The sequence below is a fragment of the Protopterus annectens genome, chromosome 7.part0 (genome assembly GCF_019279795.1).
Source record: "Protopterus annectens isolate FY-2018-M chromosome 7.part0, PAN1.0, whole genome shotgun sequence".
NCBI classification, from domain to species: domain Eukaryota; kingdom Metazoa; phylum Chordata; order Ceratodontiformes; family Protopteridae; genus Protopterus; species Protopterus annectens.
The window spans coordinates 1,151,423,995-1,151,444,373 of record NC_056739.1 but is presented as its reverse complement, the minus strand read 5'-3'; the positions used below and the strand labels follow the sequence as shown (position 1 = coordinate 1,151,444,373).

The 20,379-nt window shown below is 37.6% G+C and overlaps 1 protein-coding gene across 3 annotated transcripts in view; it reads left to right on the top strand.

Annotated features, from left to right (window-relative positions):
- BBS4 (Bardet-Biedl syndrome 4) overlaps positions 1–19,821 on the top strand; it is a 1,226,477-nt gene extending 1,206,656 nt beyond the window's left edge. For all 3 annotated transcript variants that reach the window (XM_044077733.1, XM_044077734.1, XM_044077735.1), the window contains one exon: positions 19,108–19,821. In XM_044077733.1, the coding sequence (XP_043933668.1) occupies positions 19,108–19,265 (158 nt within the window). In that variant the 3' untranslated portion in view covers positions 19,266–19,821. The remainder of the gene's footprint in view (positions 1–19,107) is intronic.
- The last annotated feature ends 558 nt before the right edge of the window (positions 19,822–20,379 follow it).

Genomic DNA, 20,379 nt, shown 5'->3' with positions numbered 1-20,379 from the left:
GATAGAACCAGTTCCTTATGGGGAAGATTTTTTATTCAAGGATTTTCCTAGTGCCAAAAAAAGAAAGAAAGAAAATGTTTGGAGACCAGTTCTGTATCTTTCTTTCATAAACATTTTGTGATAGTGCTCAAATTCAAATTGATGCCACTTCACAACTTGTTACCTTTTCCTTCACAGATCCTAAAAACAAGGGAGATCATCATACCATGAATATGCAGACAACTCAGTTACTCTCTGGGCAGAACCAAGTTCTCAGGAACATTTACCAGCTATTTATTTCATATTCTAAGACTATGAAAGGTTAACCTTTCTAGATGATTGTCCTCATCTGTTGTGTTTTGTTTCTCCTGCTATGGCAAAATTATTCCAGGCAAGGTTAAGGCACATTCCAAAAGGGCCTTTGCTTCCTTGATGGCATACCGGTAAGGGGTGGACACTAGAAGCATTCTAGGGGGCAGGAACTTGGTCCACTATGCATACATTTACAAAGCACAACAAAATGGATTCCTTCTCAAGGTCCATAGCAAGCTTTGCTAGGACCATTCTCCAGGGGTTCAGGAACCCTTACCCTTCCTCTTCCCAGGTTGCATGAGATGTGGTAGTCTACCAATAGGCTAATGCAGAAGTGAGAATAACGATTGTAGTATAGTTTTGTAAGCTGCACTTACCTGTAACAGTAAACATTTGAATTCTTCAGTGCTGCCATATAAATACCCACCCATCATCTCTCTAATTGTATATAATTAGTGCAGGTGACAACTGTTTATTGTTGTTGTTATTTAGTCAGGATGAATTTCTCTTTTTGCACTTAGCGCCAAGAGAGTCCTGAATATTGTAGTCACACTGGTTACGTTTATACTTCCTTCCAAAAGGGCTTAGCCTATATGCAGTGAGAATGACTGTGTGGGAATTGGTTAGAGCTTTAGGAAGCTATCCAGTTGCTCTATCCTTGGCAGGATCCATCCCATAGGGTCCTGCAACAATGAAGAATTCAAATCTCTACTGGTATAGCTAAGTGCAAACTGTACAAGTGTTTAACATCTATGTCAACATGCTAACATCATCTTGTCTTGAAGCTTCTTCATGTTTTCTTTTCTATAGCTTAGATCAAAACTCTGAAGTTTGTTTCAAAAGCAGACATCTCCACGATACCCTCTAGATGCAGTATAAATGGTACATTGCCAATTTCTCTCTCCATAAAATAATTTCTTCCACATTTATTTAGTTAACTTTAATTGGGTAGGCTAACTACTGCAAAGGCCCTTTCCAGAAATAACTTGAAGCATTGGCAGTTACATCTTACTTAAATTTTACATATACAAAAATCTTACACAGTTGAGCTTGTGTGTGTGTGTGTGTGTGTGTATATATATATATATATATATATATATATATATATATATATATATGTTCCATTTAGTACATCAAATTTACATTTCAACAAAACGTAAATTCGAGAGTACACTTCCACGAAAGTGCATTTTGTCAATGCACTTTCGTGTGAAAATAAAAATAAAAGTAAACAAAAAAAAAGAAAAGAAACAAAAACATGCAGTTTGCATGTAACCTTAGTTGTACATCAACGTTTAGTGTTGATGTACAACTAAGCAAGCTAGTGCTGAGAGTGTGGTACAGTGGGGATAAGGGAATATTCCCTTATCCCCACTGTAGTGCGATCTCAGAGTGAGAATATTAAAGTAGGGGTGTGGGGGGGCACGCAGGGTGTTTGCCCCCTGCAAAAGATGTTTCTTTTGTGTTTTTGTTTAGTTAGCTGATCTGGCGACTGTACTTGCGAAAGTGCATTTTCGTTGAAGTGCACTTTCGCTGAAGTGGGGATCTACTTTTCTTTTTCAAAGACGTGTAATTTCAGTGAAGAAAAGTAGATCCATATACATACATATATATATATATATATATATATATATATATACACACACACACACACACACACACACACACACACACACACACACACACACACACACACACACACACACACACACACACACATACACACACACTCTGATGGATTACCTTCATTTCATTAAGAAAGCATTTGGCCGAATGTTAGAAAAGCTGCTACAGCTGATCATTTTTCCAAGCAAGATCCTGGAACAGTGAGGATTATAGCAATAACCCACGCCTGGGTGTGGGTAATGCTAAATTTACCCACGGTTGGCGTGGTTTGGTACCAAACAAAGCCAACCGTGGGTAAATTTAGCATTACCACACAGAAGTGGTTATTATATATGACATTATTTAAGAAAAGAAACTGTTACTTTTCTTAAATAATGGCATAGTATAATGCCTGTTTACTGCCCTTCCGCAGATGTCTGGCATCCGCGGCAGTTCTGATGTACTGCGCGCCTGCGCAGTACATCAGAGTTGAGCAAAAGCAACGGAGAAAGCAAGATCTCCGTTGCTTTTTAGTGTTCGCTATGTTAAATGAGTTTAACATAGCGAGACAGTTAAAATAAGCAGCGGACATCTCCGTTGCTTATTTTAAAACTGTCTCGCTATGTTAAACTCATTTAACATAGCGAGACTAAAAGCAACGGAGATCTTGCTTTCTCCGTTAAAACACTGTCGCTATGTTAAATGGGTTTAACATGGCGAGACAACTTTAAAATAAGCAGCGGACATCTCCGTTGCTTATTTTAAAGCTGTCTCGCTATGTTAAACCCATTTAACATAGCGACAGTTTAAAACGAAGTTATACTAATGGAAAAAAGTCCGGGCGACCGGACCTTTTTCCATTAGTATAACTCGATTTACAACGGGCACGCTGGCCAATCAGCGTGCACGTTTTGGGGGGGTCATGGTATAATAAGAAATTTACCCTTTCTCCCCAGTAGTGTGAGCTTTGAGTTGGTAGATTTTTTTTCTTTGATATTTTTAATGATTGACCATTTAGGTTCACTGATTTTAAGTATGAGTTTGACATTTCAATGAAATTTTATAAAGCCATACTGATATACTGTGTATGTATGTATATACAGATACACACACATGTATAGTTAAGTTGCAGTTGTAAGCTCAGTTTCCTCTTTAGTTTAAATAGTTTTATATTTCTGTGCTTAAATCATTGAACATTTAGTGGTCCAGATAGATTTGAACACACACAATGCTACTTCATAGCCCAGCCACTTAATTCTGACAAAGCATTTAAAAGCCTTTTGCTTCTCATCATAACAGATGCTCTTGTTACTGCTTGCAGTATCTCCTTTCCACTGGGAATAGCAAGCATTCAGCTCACCTCTCATCTGTAACTGATTTTCAGGGATGCCCTGATTTTTGGCTCAAAAGTTGCTTTGCTCACCCATAATAGGTTCTGTTTTGAGAAAAGATGAATTATTTCAAAAAATGACAGTCATTGTTGCAGGCTTCTCTTAATTTAAACATTCATGCTATTTCACATTTTCTTACCCTTTCACCTTTCTAAATTAGCTCAGTCAATATTAAAAAGTGTCCCTGTTTTTAGACTTTTGCCCAGATAATTTGTGGCTTTGAAGGCAAGAGGTTGAGAACTATGGTGGTCAGCCCTTACTCTTGACGAGTTATTTTTCAGGGTGTCGTGTGTGTTCTAAGAGTGTTAGAGTTGAGACATTTTCAGTTCCCTTTTTCTGCAATAAAGAAACTATAGAAAAAGCAGTGTCATGCTTAATGTTGCTGCTTGTCAATGTTTGGTTGTTACCCCTATCTGTGTAGATTTTCACTAAGTGTTTCATTTTCCTGTCATATCACAAGCACATCCATGGCTGTATTGGCAATCCTTCAAAGTACTCATCAGTATATATGCATTGTGTGTGCACACACTTTGGAGTGTGCATTCTGTGATAGGGTATCCCGCGCTCGTTTCTGTCTTCCACACATTGAGGGCCAGTATAGGCTGTGGCTGTCCTGCAGTCCTGAATTGGATAATATAATAAGTCAAAAATACAGAAATTCTTTACAACATATACAGTGTAAGAAAATAGCTTTAACAATAAAGTATTCTTAGACTAAAATATGATCATCTAGAAAGTATTTGCAGTGTCATAAAATTTCTACCATAAATATGAGTGTAGTAGGCATAACAAATAAGGGTGAGCAGCTGGAGGCTGTCCATCGGCATGTGTCTTCTTACTTAGGGATCTACAGTTATGTTGAGTACTTCATACGTCCCTCTTCTTATTGGATGCCACACTAATTACATTTGGTTAGAATACAACGGAGAGTACCTTAGAATCGGCAATGGATTTGGGCTTTGGAACCATAAGGGCAGATTATTTGAACCCCATAGTACATACAATCACTTTTTCTGGCAAAGTAGGCAGTAAGATTGCCCAGTGGAGAAAACTGAATCATTTGACCCATTCTTCTTTGAGGAAGAAATGCTTTTTATCTGCGAGTGTAACAGGTGTGATTTCTTCTGGTTAAGTGTCAGACCTATACTGTTAAAGGGATGCAGGCACTTATTGATACTGAAGTGAAGAGCTGAAATAGCCTTCCTGCTGTCCAATGAAGTATAAGTCTTGTAATGATACTTTAAGCCAGATGACTGGAACTGAGCTGAAACTGTTTATTATCTCATAAAAAAGGGATGCATTTTCTATGACATTTCGTAAGTGCTACATTAAAGTGTTCATCTTCATTGTCTATTGTTGTCTACCGGATCCTTTGATACAAAAGAGGAAGTAAGAGCTTTAATGCTAACAGTGTTAGGGTTTAATAAATGGTTTGAGATTAGGTAAGTCTAGAATGAGTTTCCGCTGTCCCTCTTTTTTTTGGTGGAAAAAAACATGAAATAAAATAATGTTCTTATTCCTCCACACAAACCCTCTGATCTGCTTTTTTGTTCAGCATTTGGTATACTATAGGATTTTAGAAACTCCAGCATTAATACGAAACATATTCTGAGATTTAAATTGGTCTGTAAGATCCTGATGCCATCAAAAAATGTGCATAGCCTGACGTGCTTCTTAATAACTGCTTCAGTGGCTGTAGTTATGTAAAAAAGACATCAGAAGTGTCGCAAACACATCTAATAAGAAAATTAGTGTTATCACCAGGTTAAGTTAGCTAGTTTCATTTATTTTTAAAGTTAGCATTAGGTTCAGATCATTGTAATATCCCAAACTTGTTCATGGATAACATATAAAAAGCATATGCATCTAGAAGTAAGATGCTGTTATACCTAAAAAAGGGCTTGTTTGCCATACTTTTGGATATGACAGAAGCTAAGCTAGAATAGATGTGCACATGTTTTATTATCAGGCTTTAAATTGCCTCCAAATGTTTCCATTTTCTTTTCCATTTAAGTGGAAGCATTCACTGTTATGTCCTTCTTACCAAAATTTAATTTGCAGAAATGCACTGACTCTGGGGTATTTTTCATTTTCAAATAATTTTAATTAAAAACTACTAAAAATGAAAAGGACAGTGAGAATTGAAAATAATGTAAACTGTATTTTAGTTGGAAGTTTTTTAAAAGCAAAGCACATTCAGCGATGTGTTTTTATTTTTTGAAGAAATATCTCTGCTACATTATATTTTACTATTTTCCAAACCAAAGCAAAGTAGACAAAAAAAAATTACAAGTCCCTGAATAAAATCAGTTTTCACAAGAAAATGGTATGTGAATAGAACCACAAGTTTTTGCAGCAAAAACCAGTACCTGTTGTACCACTGACACATTATGTTAGGCTACCTTGATTGGTTATTGCACATGGTCGGGGAAAAAGTATAAGTTGACACAGAAAAACAAGAGGAGCTTGAAGGAGGTTTGAAAGAACATTTTATATGACTCTGCTTTTCTTCCACAATCAGCCAGACTTCAAAGAACAGCATTGTAAAGCACCTCCAACAAATAATTAAATTGAGGTTACTAGTACTGTAGATAATTTACTGAAATGATGTGGTTGATGATTATACACTGGAAACCAAATGTTCTAAGAGTTATATAAACACATACAATAAGGCAGCAATCACGTCATATTTGGTCTAAGCACCAGTGGTCTTTACTTATGTGCTGCACTTTAATTGCCATTCTTAAGGTGCCTTTACTCTTCACAGACTCCATTCTTAAGGTGTTTTTACTCTTCATAGACTGGATGTAACTGTATACTGATGGTGTTGCTGAAAAGCATTTTCTGTAATCATGACTGTCCTATTAGTTCCTGCCTTCACTCCAAGCAAAATGGTGTGCAGTGAAGCATAAACATTAAAGACAACTCATGTTCCTTAATTTTATTAAAATATTATCATCTGACATGTTATCCTTAAAGTTAACACTTGTGTACCATTTCAAAATGTATTTATTTATTTAATTAATTTGTTAACTGGGAAGATGGGCTAATCTAGATCCTGTGTTTGGAGGTAATGTGTCTATATTAGATAAATGAAAGTTTATCTTACCGAACGCTGACATTATCAAAAATCCCGGAACTTGAAACTGCAATTGTGGAGGGCTGCTCCCCCCACACCCCCCGCTAAATATATATTCCAACTCCGAGATCGCACTACAGTGAGGAAAGGGCAAATATTCCCATCTTCACTGTACTGCGATCTCACAATTTCAGTTTCGGGTTCCGGGATTTTCGCTCATGTTAGCATTTGGTAAGATAAACTTTTGTTTATCTAATATAGACCCAATGTAATACACACAGAGTACAGTAAATGGAGTCTAATAAGATTTATATTTACAAAAGATAAAGTACAAAGACACATGATATGGTATGGAATCATGTGCAATTGGTTTGCAGTAGTTTCTTTTAAAAGCAGAAATTTTATTTGACATTCTGTAGTTTAACCAACATAATTAACTGCATTATTTCTGTGGAAATAACTTTTCATTATGAATGTGCATTATACATTTGTTTTCCCACTAAACACATCCTGATTTGTGTTGTGGTGTTATCCTTTGTTGTAGCAAGTGTATTTATGTTTGTTCTTAAGATGTTGCATTGGTTTCTTATTGAGTTGTGTCAAATACAATAAAGAATGATGTTATGTTGTCCTATCTTGCCTTCAGTCTTACTCGGCTGTATACTAAAGCTTGAAGTCTTCCACTGGCTAGTGGCTGTATCCCTATCCCATCATACTGTAGTGAAGCTCACCAGATCTCGTTTGCTACTAAACAGATCGGAGGCTTCCATTTTGGCTCTGGCTAAGTGTTCTACATTTTATGACTTTATTATCCCTTTAGTGTTAGAAAATATTTCTTGTTCACATAAATAGAGTTAGAGTTAATTTTCTTCTGCTGTTTCTAGTTATTAGCAAAGTTCATTGCTGTTTTATTGCTTCTGGCTGTTGTTTTTCATTTGGTCTAATTTTTCCCTGTCCCTTTTAATTTTTACTACTGTTATTAAACTAAAGTGAAAGGCATCAGCCCGTTTAAGTTAGAGGGCTGCTGTGGCCCCTTTTTAGTTAGAGGACAGTTTGTTGTTGTTGTTGTTGCTTATCTTTAATAGTTCTTCTTCCCACTGTTAAAAAAAAAAAAAAAAAAAGAAAAGTGTTAGTCCGTTAGAGGGCTTGCACTGCCCATTTTACTTAGAGGGCATCTGGTTGTTTCTACTAATACCTTTTTTCTCTTACTACTGTTGGATTTTCTGTAAAAAAAAAAAAGAAGTTTGTTTTTCCGTAGTTATACAGTGTGTTACATACTAGTAGTGGCATTTTTTTTGTTTGCTCTTGTGTGTGTGCACTCTGTGTTTTAAGCATGTCTAAGGAGCATAAAGACACCAAGCCTTCGGGCTTTAAAATGTACTAGATGCAACCAGAAGATGTCTGTCACTGACTCTCACACCATATGTGTTTACTGCCTGGGAGCAGTACATATTCCAGAGTCTTGCTCAATCTGCCACTTTTTTCTAGCTCTAGAGTGCTATTAGAGTGTAGAAATAAATGGATTGTGAGAGGTCTGTTGAAGTCCCCCGTATAAGAAACTCTAGAAGAAGGTCAGGGCACCTCAGGAGTGAAATCTCCTTCATCCAAATCAGACAAGTCCACAAAAAGATCTTCTGCCTCTTTACAACAATCGGAGCTGGTTAAAAAGTTATGTAAAATCGCATCTCCAGCCAAAACTACTTAGGAACTGACAAAAACTGCTTTATTGGTGCCAATGGAGTTTGAGCTCAGGAGCCAGTACCCAGAATTGGAGCCGGTTACTCCTGTGTTGAGAGCACCTATTTTACAGTCAATAAGATCTCCTACCCTCTCCTCTAAGTCCTCCAGGAGCCTTTTGGACAATGATATGGATACGTTGATGCATAGGCTTCTGAAGACACCAGCAGTGGCTAAACTCCTCTCAGCTCCAACTCACAAGGATTTGGAGCCAGCCAAGACCACCCATATACTTCAGTTCCTCCTCCTAGCTGACCCCGGTCCTCAGAGCAGGAATGCTTGGAACCAACTGATGTGGAACCATCGGTGCCGAGAACCATCCCAGCCTCTTTGGAACCGACATCTGCCCTGACATCCACGGTTCCATCCGAGGAGTCTAGGAGCTGATGCTCTCCTGTCAGGTCCAGGGAGGGGAGTCAGATTGGACAGTTATCATATCCGACCCTCCCTCCCTCTCGGGGCATCAGCACAGATGAGCTCGGCTCCTACATTGACTTCGGAGCCGACCCACTTGGTTTCGGGGATTTGTCTTCTGGCTCTTCGGAGCCAGAACTGTCTTCGGATCAGGGGACTGGGGCTCTCGAGCTGATGAGGAGGGTGCTGTCTCCTCAGACAGCTCCACTCAAGGGTTCTAACATTCCTCCCCCTAAAGCGCTGGCATCTGTCTCTGCACCACACCATCCACATACCAGTGGAGACCATAGGCCTCAGGGTGTTCATTCGGGTGAACCCCTCTCTTCGGAAACTTCTCCAGAATACCCTTCTGATGAAGTCCCTTGAGAAGAGACTCTGTAAGAGGAAGCATTTGGATTCCCCAGATGAGTCAGTCATCTCAGATACAGGCCTCGAGTCGGAAGGGTCCCCACGGTCACCCTTGAAGGATGTCTCCTTCGCAGAAATACTAGAAATCCTTAAACAGAAAGCCGGATGAAAACCCATAAACCCTTCTGATGAGGAGTCTGTCTACCTGAAGGCCTTTGGGTCTCACCCCTCAGCCACTTTGGTGTCTCCACCTTTCGACGAACTTGTGGAACTAGTTAGTTGAAAGGCATGGGAGTCTCCAGATACAGTGGAGCCTGTCCATAGGAGGCCAAATAAGTTCATCACAGCCCCTTCAGATAAAGGCTTCTTGACCAAAGGTGTCCCTGTAGATGCTATGGTGGTGGCAGCTGCCACCAAAAAGGAACTTTCTGAAACATCCTCTACTGTCCATCCACCGAACAAGTAGTCTTGTACAATGGACAGATACGGGAAGCGCATGTTTACTTCAGCGACTTTTGTACTCAGATCGCTGAACTACCTGACGCATTTTACAAGGCTACAAAGAGATCTCCTAAAGGAGCTAGGAGAATACTCTACAAGGTTCAGTAGCTGCAGGGGTATCAGACAAGGTTTCCTCTCAGCTCTCCACTTTAAACTGTGTGGTCAAATTTCCATGATGCTCACTTCCTATGCAGCAGATGGAGCGAGCAGAGCAGTGGGTTCAGGAATATCCCTAAGGAAACATTTCTGGATGCGCTTCATATCTTCCTTTATCAATGTCCCATTTGATGGCTCGTCCTTGTTCGGGGCAAAATTTAAGGACGCTAACCAGGTGTGAACAAGAAGGAAAGATTCTCTCTGACATAGGAGTCGATTTTTTCATACCTTGAAGACCTTATCCAAAAGGCCTGAAGTGGGGAAAATGTGGTTCTGTACATCCCAGGGAGTTTTTCCAGGACACACATGATGACTCTTCCCCTAGGGGCAAAGAAGGAGGAGGTACAAATGGAAGATGCTATCTTTGTGGCAGTGGGGGTCTGCAAAACCAGGGTGACAGAGATTCTTTCCATGGTCGTCCCTTTCAGCGCTCCTGAAAGGAGGGCCATCTGAGGCAGTCGGGGTCACTTATCCTTGTACCTAAAAGCTTGGCTGAAAATAACAAAAGACAATCATATCCAGAGGATACTCTGTACCATTTTCTCTTCCCGTCCTGAACATAAAGAAAACTTTGGATGTTCCACCCAGTGAGAGGGATCAAGCAGCTCTAGAAATTCAAATGTTGCTAGACAAAAGTCATCCAAAGAGTCCCAGCAGACAAAATGGGATCCAGAACTTGCTCAATATTCTTTTTAATGCCAAAAAAAAAAAATAGGGGACTGGAGAGCAATTTTGGATCTCAGCAGGTTAAGCGAATCAGTAAAAAAGACCAAGTAATGGATTGTAACTCTGCAGTCAATTCTTCCCTCTTTGGAAAAAGACAGTTGGATGTGCTCTATAGATCTCCAGGATGCGTATTGCCACATAAAGATGGACAGGCCATCCAGGTGTCATCTGCGCTTCTGGCTGGGAGCCAGTCATTACCAGTTTCGAGCTCTGCCCTTTGGTTTCACTACAGCCCCCAGAGTGCTCACCAAGTGCATGGCTGTAGTCACATTTTACCTGAGACGTCTAGGATTCTGAGTGTTTCCCTATCTAAATGACTGGCTCCTAAATGCCACCACCAAGCATCTACTATTGGAATCAAGAGACACCACTCTCTTTCTGCTCTCACCTGGGAATCACAGTAAATTACGAAAAATCTTAATTGTTGCCTTCGCAACATATTGTGCTTATTGGAGCAGATCTAGACACAATAAACATGAAGGCAAAACATCCTACAGAAAGAGTCCTAGTTCTGAGACACCAAGTTTCCAACCTTCTCTCCAAAACAAAAGTACAGGCAAAAACAGTCTTTAAAGTCTTGGGAACCATGGCATTGGCAATAACTTTAGTTCCACTTGCATGCATGCACATGAGAATTCTATGGTGGCTACTATTCACCCAGTGGTCATTACAGGATCTACCCATGTGTCACCCAATTCTGTTAACAGAGTCCTGCAAGAAGGACCTTTGATGGTGGCTTCACTCCAGCCATGTAACATCAGGTCAGCCACCCCCCCCCCCATCCAGTAGCCACAGTGACCACGGACGCCTCCCAGATAGGGTGGGGAGGCATTATCTGGGCAGGACAGTTCAAAGCATGTGACAGGATCACGAGGCCTATTTGCTCATCAGTATCCCAGAGACAAGAGTGGTGCTTTTGACATTGCAGGCACTCCAGGACTCTCTTCCACTGGGAACAATTGCAGTACAGACAGACAACATATTGGTTGTCTGGTACATAAACAAACAAGGGGGAACTAGGTCTAACCCCCTTTGTCAAGAGGCCCTCCTATTGTGGCAGTGGACATTCTCCTCTTGCTTTCTCATAGCAACGCACATCCCAGGGACGTCCGAAATGATAGAAGACAAACTCAGCAGAGCAATTCTCATGCCCCACAAGTGGTCCCTAAAACAATAAGTAGTGGAGAGGATCTTCCACAAATGGGGCCAGCCTTGCTGTGACCTTTTTGCCACTCCCATTCATGCCAAATGCAGCAGCCTTTTTTGCCCTGATCCTCCCTCCGGGGGAGTCTCCAAGGGATGCACTTGTACACGATTGGCCCTCGGGACTCCTTTATGCCTTTCCTCCCTTTCCTCTGATACCCAAAGTTCTCCAGAAAGCCAACGGGAAGCAAGCTAATCCTCATTGCTCCATATTGGCCTTGTCAGATTTGGTTTCCCTTCCTATGGCCTCATCTTCAGGAGGAGCCGTGGGTTCTGGCTCCAGTTCCAGACATTCCCACTCATATCTCCGGAACGCTTCACCCTTGTCTTTGAATCCTCAAATTGACAGCTTGGCTGCTCCAATTCTAAATTTAGCCAGGCTTCCTAACCTCCCTCTTTCGGTCAAGCATATCTTGATCTCTTCTCATAAAGCGTCAACAAGAAAATTGGATATCAGCAAATGGAAAAAGTTTTCTTCCTGGGCCTTGACAAGACTCATTGATCCCTTCTATGCTCCAATAACTTCTACCCTCAAATTTCCGTCAACTCTGTTTAATGAAGGCTCAGCTGCAGCTACCATTCATGTACAGTTAGCAGCAATATCTAACTTCCATATAAGTGATTTTACCCCTAACTTGATGTCCCACAAACTATACAAAGCCTTCCTGAAAGGTACTAACTTATTAAGGCCACCCTTAAAAACATCCCTATCACCATGGGACCTAAACTTTGTTCTGTCCTGCTTAATCCTTCCCCCCTTTGAACCTGCGTCATCATGTGATCTAAAGTTTTTAACATGGAAAACAAGTATGTTGGTTGCCATCACTTCTGTCAGAAGAGTTTCAGAACTGCAAGCTTTATCGATCAAGCCACCATATATGATTTTTCATAAAGATAGGGTTTGCCTTTGAACAAACCCATCCTTCCTGCCAAATGTATGTTCAAACTCTAACCTAAATCAGTCCATAGAGTTACCAGTTTTCTTCCCAAACCATAGCAATAAGGCAGAATATAAACTTCACCAACTGGCCATACACAGGCAGTTATGTTTCTACCTGCATAGGCTGAAGGATTTCAGGAAATCTGATCAGTTGTTTGTGTCATCCTCAGAAGCAAAGAAAGGTGGCCCTATATCTAAGGTCACTCATTCAAAATGGTTCTCAGATTGTATCACACACACACACACACACACACACACATATATATATATATATATATATATATATATATATATATAAATGTAATAACAATATTCTCCCCTTTAAAGTCAGAGCTCATTCTACAAGAACCATGGCAACCTCTTCTGCCTTTAGAGCTAGACTACCACTTGATAGCATTTGTACTGCAGCGACTTGGGCAACGCCTCATACCTTTATAACTCATTACAAAGTAGATTTGACCTCCAGGGACAGGGCCTCCTTTGGGTCCACTGTCCTGAAAAATATACTCCCATGAGCCAACCAAGAAATATGGTGCTAGGGATGCCGTCCCAACCAATAAGAATGAAGGCTAGGTAGGACAACATAACATAAAGAAGTTATGTACTCACCATAATGTTCCATGTTTGTTGTCCATTTCACCTTTATTCTTACATCCCACCCTCCTTCCCCCTACCTATGATTCCTGGAGAACAAAGAGGACAAAGAGGTTTCTTCTTGCCAAGAGTACCTCTGATCTTCTTCATTGTCTTCATGTGATGTATTGATAGTACCTTAGGTACTTTGAGTTATCAGCAAAAAGATCTGGAGAGCTTCACTACAGTATGAGATAGGGATACAGCCACGAGCCAGTGGAAGACCTCAAACTTTAGTATATGGCTGAGTCGGAACCGAGAATCGGTTCTGAACCCAACCAGTAAGAATGGAGGCGAGATAGACAACAAACATGAAACGTTATGGTGAGTACATAACTTCTTTTTCTTCTTTGTGTCTGTGTCTGTCTTGATCGCCAATAATGTAACATTAAAAAAGGGAAGATACACTTAAATCTACATTTACCATGTAAAGTGGTTAATACCTAAAACCAAATTCCACTTGGCCTTTCTCATTAATTTCAAATATGCATATTGAATTAGAATGTGACAGTTGTTATTTAATTACCTGGTTTTACGTGTATATACTTATTGAAAGTTGATCTGAGAAATATTTACATTGTTTTTCTCCAGGAATCAGTAACATAGTACCAAACTTAATGTATGTTGAATACAATATTTATAATTGTAAGATATCGCCTCAAACCCATCTAAAGCAGTGGTATCTAAGCTCTTTAAAGCACTAGGTAAAAGGGCTAAAGTTGGGTGAAGTTAGGAACTGGGATTTCTTATGTAGTGTGACAAGATCTAAACCTAGAGGAAAGGGTAGGACCACACATAAACGAAGGCTACACAAACCGGATCTATATTTTAACTATCTAGTTATTTTATTAATTTGAGAATACAGATTAAGTAATATCTCAAAATACTACTTCAGATAAGTTGTGTAATTTGATGTTTCTTATGTTGAGCTATAATTGAGACAGATGATAATGTCTATACATTCTTTGAAATCATATAAACAAATACAATAAGTAGAGACGTAGGTGATAAGCAGTGTTTGCTAGGGAATGAGTGGGATAGGCTTTGTACAAATATTTTTAGATTATTCAGGACTAATATGTTGCAGTTACCTTTCATATGTTAACTTGCATGATATATTTTTATTAATGACACAATATATTATAACTTCCAGTTATGCTAAGGTCCTGGGTATTTCCTGGTCCAGGGGTTTAGTGGATAGGCACTGGAAAGGGACGGGAATTCAAGAATGCTTTCATAACTTACACCTGGTAATTGATCAAAATAATCTTTCATATTTTCTCAGATTTCTTGATTACTTACATAAAATAAGCTTTAGTTATGTGGGAAATTGATTCATGGAATATTAAAGGACTCCAGAACATTAAGAAGAGGAAACTGTTTCTTCACTTATTTCTGTAAGCTAAGGCATCCTTTATACTACTTCAGGAAACCCATTTAACCAATGATCAATGGTCAGAAATCAAAAAGAAAAAATGGATAAGAGAAATAATTGCCTCTGAAGGCAAAACTAATAGTGCGGGAGTTGCGATCTTTATTAAAGGCCAATTCTAAGACAAAATTATAGAATACAACACAGACAAAGAAGGTAGATTTTGCTATGTGATTCTTTCTTCTACTGCCTATGATAAACCCATTATACTTCTCAGTATATATGCACCTTGTTATAATCAGTATTCCTTCTTTGCCTCATTATATCCTATTTTAAATCAGTACAACAACCACTATATAATCATAGGAGGGGACTGGAATGCTTATCAAAATCCTAAACTGGATAAATCAAGTTCACAAAGATCACACAATAGTCAAGCAGTCTTAACTTTAAGTGAACTTAAATATGATTTCAAATTATATGATCCCTATAAGTATGGTAATAAATCTCATAATTCAAATAGTTTTACATTTTACTCAAATTGCCATAAAATGTGGTCAAGAATCGACTTTTTTCTAGTTTCGGAAGCACTAATAAATTTTGAGCCCATGGTATTTATCCAGGCCCGCTACTTATCAGATCATTCTAAAATTACTCTAAGTTTTATCAAGGACTCTAGAAATAATGAATCACACAAGGACTATAATTGGTCCTTAAACCCCAATTTATTAAATAAAAAGGGAATAACCCAGGAAATCCAGGACATTCTTAAATCTCTCTTAGCTAACTTAGTTAAACCGCAATACCCACCTGATATTGAATGGGCGGCAACTAAAGCACAGATAAGGGGTATCTTTCTCCAAAAAGCCTCTTATTATAAGAAAATTCAACTCAGAGAAGAAGAAGTGTTAGAGGCTAAAATTAAAACATTAGATCAGGAATTAATGGGAAACCATAACATACAAACTGAAACAAAACTATTGAAATGTCAGAAAGACCTTTTCTTGATCCAAAATAATAGATTGTCATTTCATGAAACTAAAATACTTGCAAAATATGCTAATCATATTCAAACTCCATCAAGAGCTCAAGCAAGAATTATTAACCAATCTAAATCTCCCTCCCAAATTCCGGAATTATACTATAAAAATGAAAATTAAATTTACACGAAATCTAAGGATATTATTAACACTTTTGAATTGATATACTCTCAAATCTATGGAGAACAAGAAAACATATCTACAAATGGAAATGATTATGATCTCCTACAAAAAATCAACTTCCCAAAAATAGACGAGAATTCCCAGAAAGAGCTAATAAAACCAATATCCATTGAAGAAATAACAACAACAATTAAAAAACTGAAATCGCACAAAGCTCCTGGCCCGGATGGCCTTACAACAGAGTTTTATAAAACCTTTTATAGTATTATTGCCCAAATATTGTCGTACATATTCAGCTATATAATCAATAATAAAATTAATGATCCACATTTTAATGCATCCAAAACAATTTTTATACTCAAGGAAAACTCATATCCTCAGAACCCAGATAACTATAGACCTATATCACTTTTAAACATTGATACTAAAATTCTGACATCTATTTTAGCTAGTAGACTGAAGAAAATAACGAACTTAATCATTTCTAATGAGCAGGCTGTTTTTTTAACATCTAGGCAAGCCAGTGATAATACTTTAACACTTCACACATTAATCTCTTGTGCTAATCAAAAGAATTTAAATATGTACGCTCTCATTATAGATGCACAAAAGGCTTTTGATAGAGTCAACGTAAAATTTCTATTTAAAATTTTACCCTACTTTAATATACCCCAAGAATTCATCCTAACTCTACAAATACTATATAATAACCCTTATACAATTTTACATTTAAATAAAATGTGTTCTAAAAGAATTAAAATCAGAAATGGTACCCGACAAGGATGTCCCTTATCCCCTCTATTATTTAACCTATATTTAGAACCTTTATTCTTATACATTAAACAAAATGTGTACCATAATGCCCCAGTAATTTATGGTACTAAGATCTCACTGGCAGCTTTTGCTGATGACCTTAATATATATTGTACAACACCGGTCTCAGATACCAAAAAAATACTATCTGCTATTGATGATTTTGCATTAATATCAAACTACAAAATAAACCTAAAAAAAAACCCAATATATTTCCTTTGAAAACCCAGAAACCCTTCTCACTTCTACCATTGATAGGGCATATAAAATCTGAAGAAAAGATTAAATATTTAGGTATTACTTTCTCTACAGATAACAAGGACTTTTATCTTAATAATGTTAAACAAATGTGGGATCACATTGTATCTGATCTAAAGAGATGGGGAAATCTGAAACTACCACCACTAGCAAAGGTCTCTATTATAAAAATGAATGTCTTGCCCAGACTACTATACATCTTTAGGTCTGCACAGTTGATAATACCCAAGAAGTTTTTTAAACAAATTTACACTGAATTTGCTAAATTTATATGGGAACCAAAGAAAACTAGAATATCAATTGACAATCTGATGATCCCGAAAAATAGAGGTGGTTTAGACTTACCCAACTTTGAAAACTATTACTTAATCATAAATGCCAATAAAATTTTAAGAATTGCAAATTATGATACACAAAACAATAATTGGTCTCCAAACTAGGTAAAACTAAGCTATAAACATACTGAGAACCTAAATATAAATCCTAAATCATTACCCTTTTTAAACAGAGACAATATTAAAGCATATGATCTAATGAATTACATCAAAAACTATATAACACTATCACAAAATCTCTTTAAATCATTAAATCTCTTTCAGTACATGATGATCCTACAACCTTTTCATAGAAATCCAAACCTGAAAATTAATAATCAACTAATAGATCTGAAAAGCTTCCCACTTATAATTAACTTAACTTTACAAGACATATACACATACTTGAATCACTCTGCTCATGAACTAAGACAGGAAATGGGTCTTCCCAAATCATACTTATTGATTTTGAGACAGATCATAGAATTGTCCATAAGTTACTTTAAAAATTTAACCATTAGTAAAGAGGATTAACGAAATGTATATCAATTTGGCAAACCCTCTTACAGAGTACCAAATTTATAACATGCACATATAAATTGATAAAAGACATTAAATATCAAGACCACCTTCTCTTATCCAAATATTGGAAAGAAAAATTACCAGCGGTTGAAAAAAGTAAAATAATAAAAGCAATCTCTTTAACTGCAAATTCCATCTCCCTTAAAAAGATAACATTTACCCAACTCATGATATATAATAATGCCTACTATACACGTTTTAGCTTACATAAATTTAACCCAAAAATTCTCCTAAATGCCCATATTGTAAAGATGAGACAGTGTACCTCTTACATATGTTCTGGAGCTGTAAATGCATATATAAACTCTGGAATTCCTTAAAACTACAACTACAGAAGATGGGTTACCAAAACTCAACACTGCCTTGGGAATTTATGATATTGCATATCCCTCCAAATGACTTATCTAGATCCCAAATGACTATACTCATCAATATTTTTTTACTAATGAAGCTTTACATAGCTACTAACTGGCTGTCTCCATCTCAAACATCATAGGAGAACTTTAGGACCTTAGCGATAAAACACATCTTAGCCCACAAATATGTAATTAATGATCAAAACAAAAATCCCTATAATTTGAAACTGTGGGAACAAATCTTCAATATTATACTGGCTTAAAACATGGAATCTGAAATACTCCTTTGTTATACATATTATAAAGTATAATTCTACTTGGAACCACATTATTATAAGATATTTTTCCTGGAGAAATAAGATGTATTTGTACAATTATGGAAAATATGGAAGCATTCATGTAAATAGTGTATATATGTTATTAGAATGTTGTTAGAAACTTTGTTTGGAAACCACCTGTGTATTTCACTGTCAAATATTTTGTATGAATAAGGAGAAAAACAATAAAGAAGTATTATTGAAAAAAAAAAAAAAGAATGTGACAGTTTTAAGTTAAAACTCCAGAAAGATGTGCAGTTTTAAGAACTGCATAATCTGAAGCAGTTGCATAGCATGGTACATTTGCTCCTGGCTAGCCTGCCATGGGGAACTAACTGTACTTTATATTTCTCCAAAGGGTATGTATTATAAAGGGAATAGTACTAAGGCTGCATAATGCTTCATTTTGTAAGGTTCTGCAAACAGTTATTCCTATATTTTATTCAGCTAGGAAGACTGGAGGTAAAATGAAGCAGAGAGCCCTAATGCATTATCATTATCATTTTATTCGGGCCTCTCCTTTTGAAAGACCTAATTATGTATATTCTTTTATAGCAAACATGTTATAAAATATTAAAAATATAGTGGCTTATATGACACTCACATTTTTTCTTGATTTCTGTTGAAGTAGAAGGTGGCTTTCACAAAGTAGAGAAAGTCATCCTAAATTAAGCTGTTTGCTAAAACTTGAAACCTTGTAAATGGGATTGATTAAATTTATTTCAAGCCATCAGCCAAAAAGGAGATAATTACCTCAAAAGCCAGCTCATGATAGAGATGTTACTACAATCTAAAGCAACATTTCTGTAAAGTATTACATGTTCAGTCATTACGATGTGGGAACCTGACATATTTGCTTGACCTCTGCTGTTCCACTGTACTAAACCTTTGCTGTTCTTTGTTTGCAGGAGTTAGTGGGGGAACTTCTCAATTACCCAAACCACCTTCTTTACCTCTGGAACCAGAATTAAGTGTAGAACCAGGTACAACTGAAGCTACACCTTCAGCTGTTGACTCACAGGACAGGAAGAAGGAAAGAAGCAAGGCCAGGATTGTGACGGAGTGAGGCTGTGTTCTCAGTAACTGTGATGGACAACATTAGAAGCATCATCCCCATTGAATTAAAATGGTCATGTAGTTAAAAAACGTGGAGGAACAAATTATTTTGAACTGGTATACAAGACTTTTGAAGACTGGTAAGAGTCTATGATGACCATTTTGTATAATGGTTCCTACATCGCATACTTCAAGATGGCTTTATAAGCTTCCAAATGGATCTTTTATCAAGAACTGCTATGAAGTTGGCTTAGTAAACAGTAGCTTATGAACACAAAATATGAATAAAAAGACCGCACCATGAAATGGTTAAGATGTTTCCAAAATAAAATCTATTTATCTTGTGCTGTTGGGGAAATGGAATCACTTTTCAGTAAATGGATATTGTGATCGTGTGTCTTCTTCCTTATTGCCATGTCCAGTATCACTGTTGTAGAAGCCTATGGATTGCTGGAACTGTGTACTGGAGAAGATTGGTAACTGATATATAAGGAATGAAAAATGTTATGAACCAGAATTAGGACATTTTCTGCCCAAAAGTAAATGAAAGTATACTCTATAGCTTGTATCTGCTTGCACAGTATTTATTGCCACTAAAAATTTTTCTTTGAAAGGGAAATACTGTTGCAATATAACAAACCAGGCTTCTGTTTGTAGACCTCCATCATTATCAGACTTTTTTTTTTTTACTAACTAATAATGTTCTTCGTGTTTCACTGTTGCAGTCATTACATTTGGGTAATCCTGCTGGCAGGTTGCCCTCAGTCGGCCTGAATTCCAAAGTCTTGGGTCCTGCGTTGACTGTCGTCACCCCTTCCCTGACATCAGGTCGTCAGGGGTATAAAAGAAGCAGCCAATGCCATTTTATTTAGTCTTTCTTGCCGCGCGGTGCCCGAAGCAGAAGCAGTTCGCAAGTGCCGGTCAGCCGACTCCTGAGATTTTCGAGTTCGAATTTCAGATCCAAAGTCTTCTATAAAGCTAAGTACCCCGTTAGGGAAACTTTTTTCTTGCTCTAGAACCAATGTTAGAAAAAGTTAATAATTGTATTTCTTGTGGGAAGCAAATACCTCATAAGGACTTTCATACTTACTGTATTCCTTGCCTAGGCCCCAGTCATAACTTTC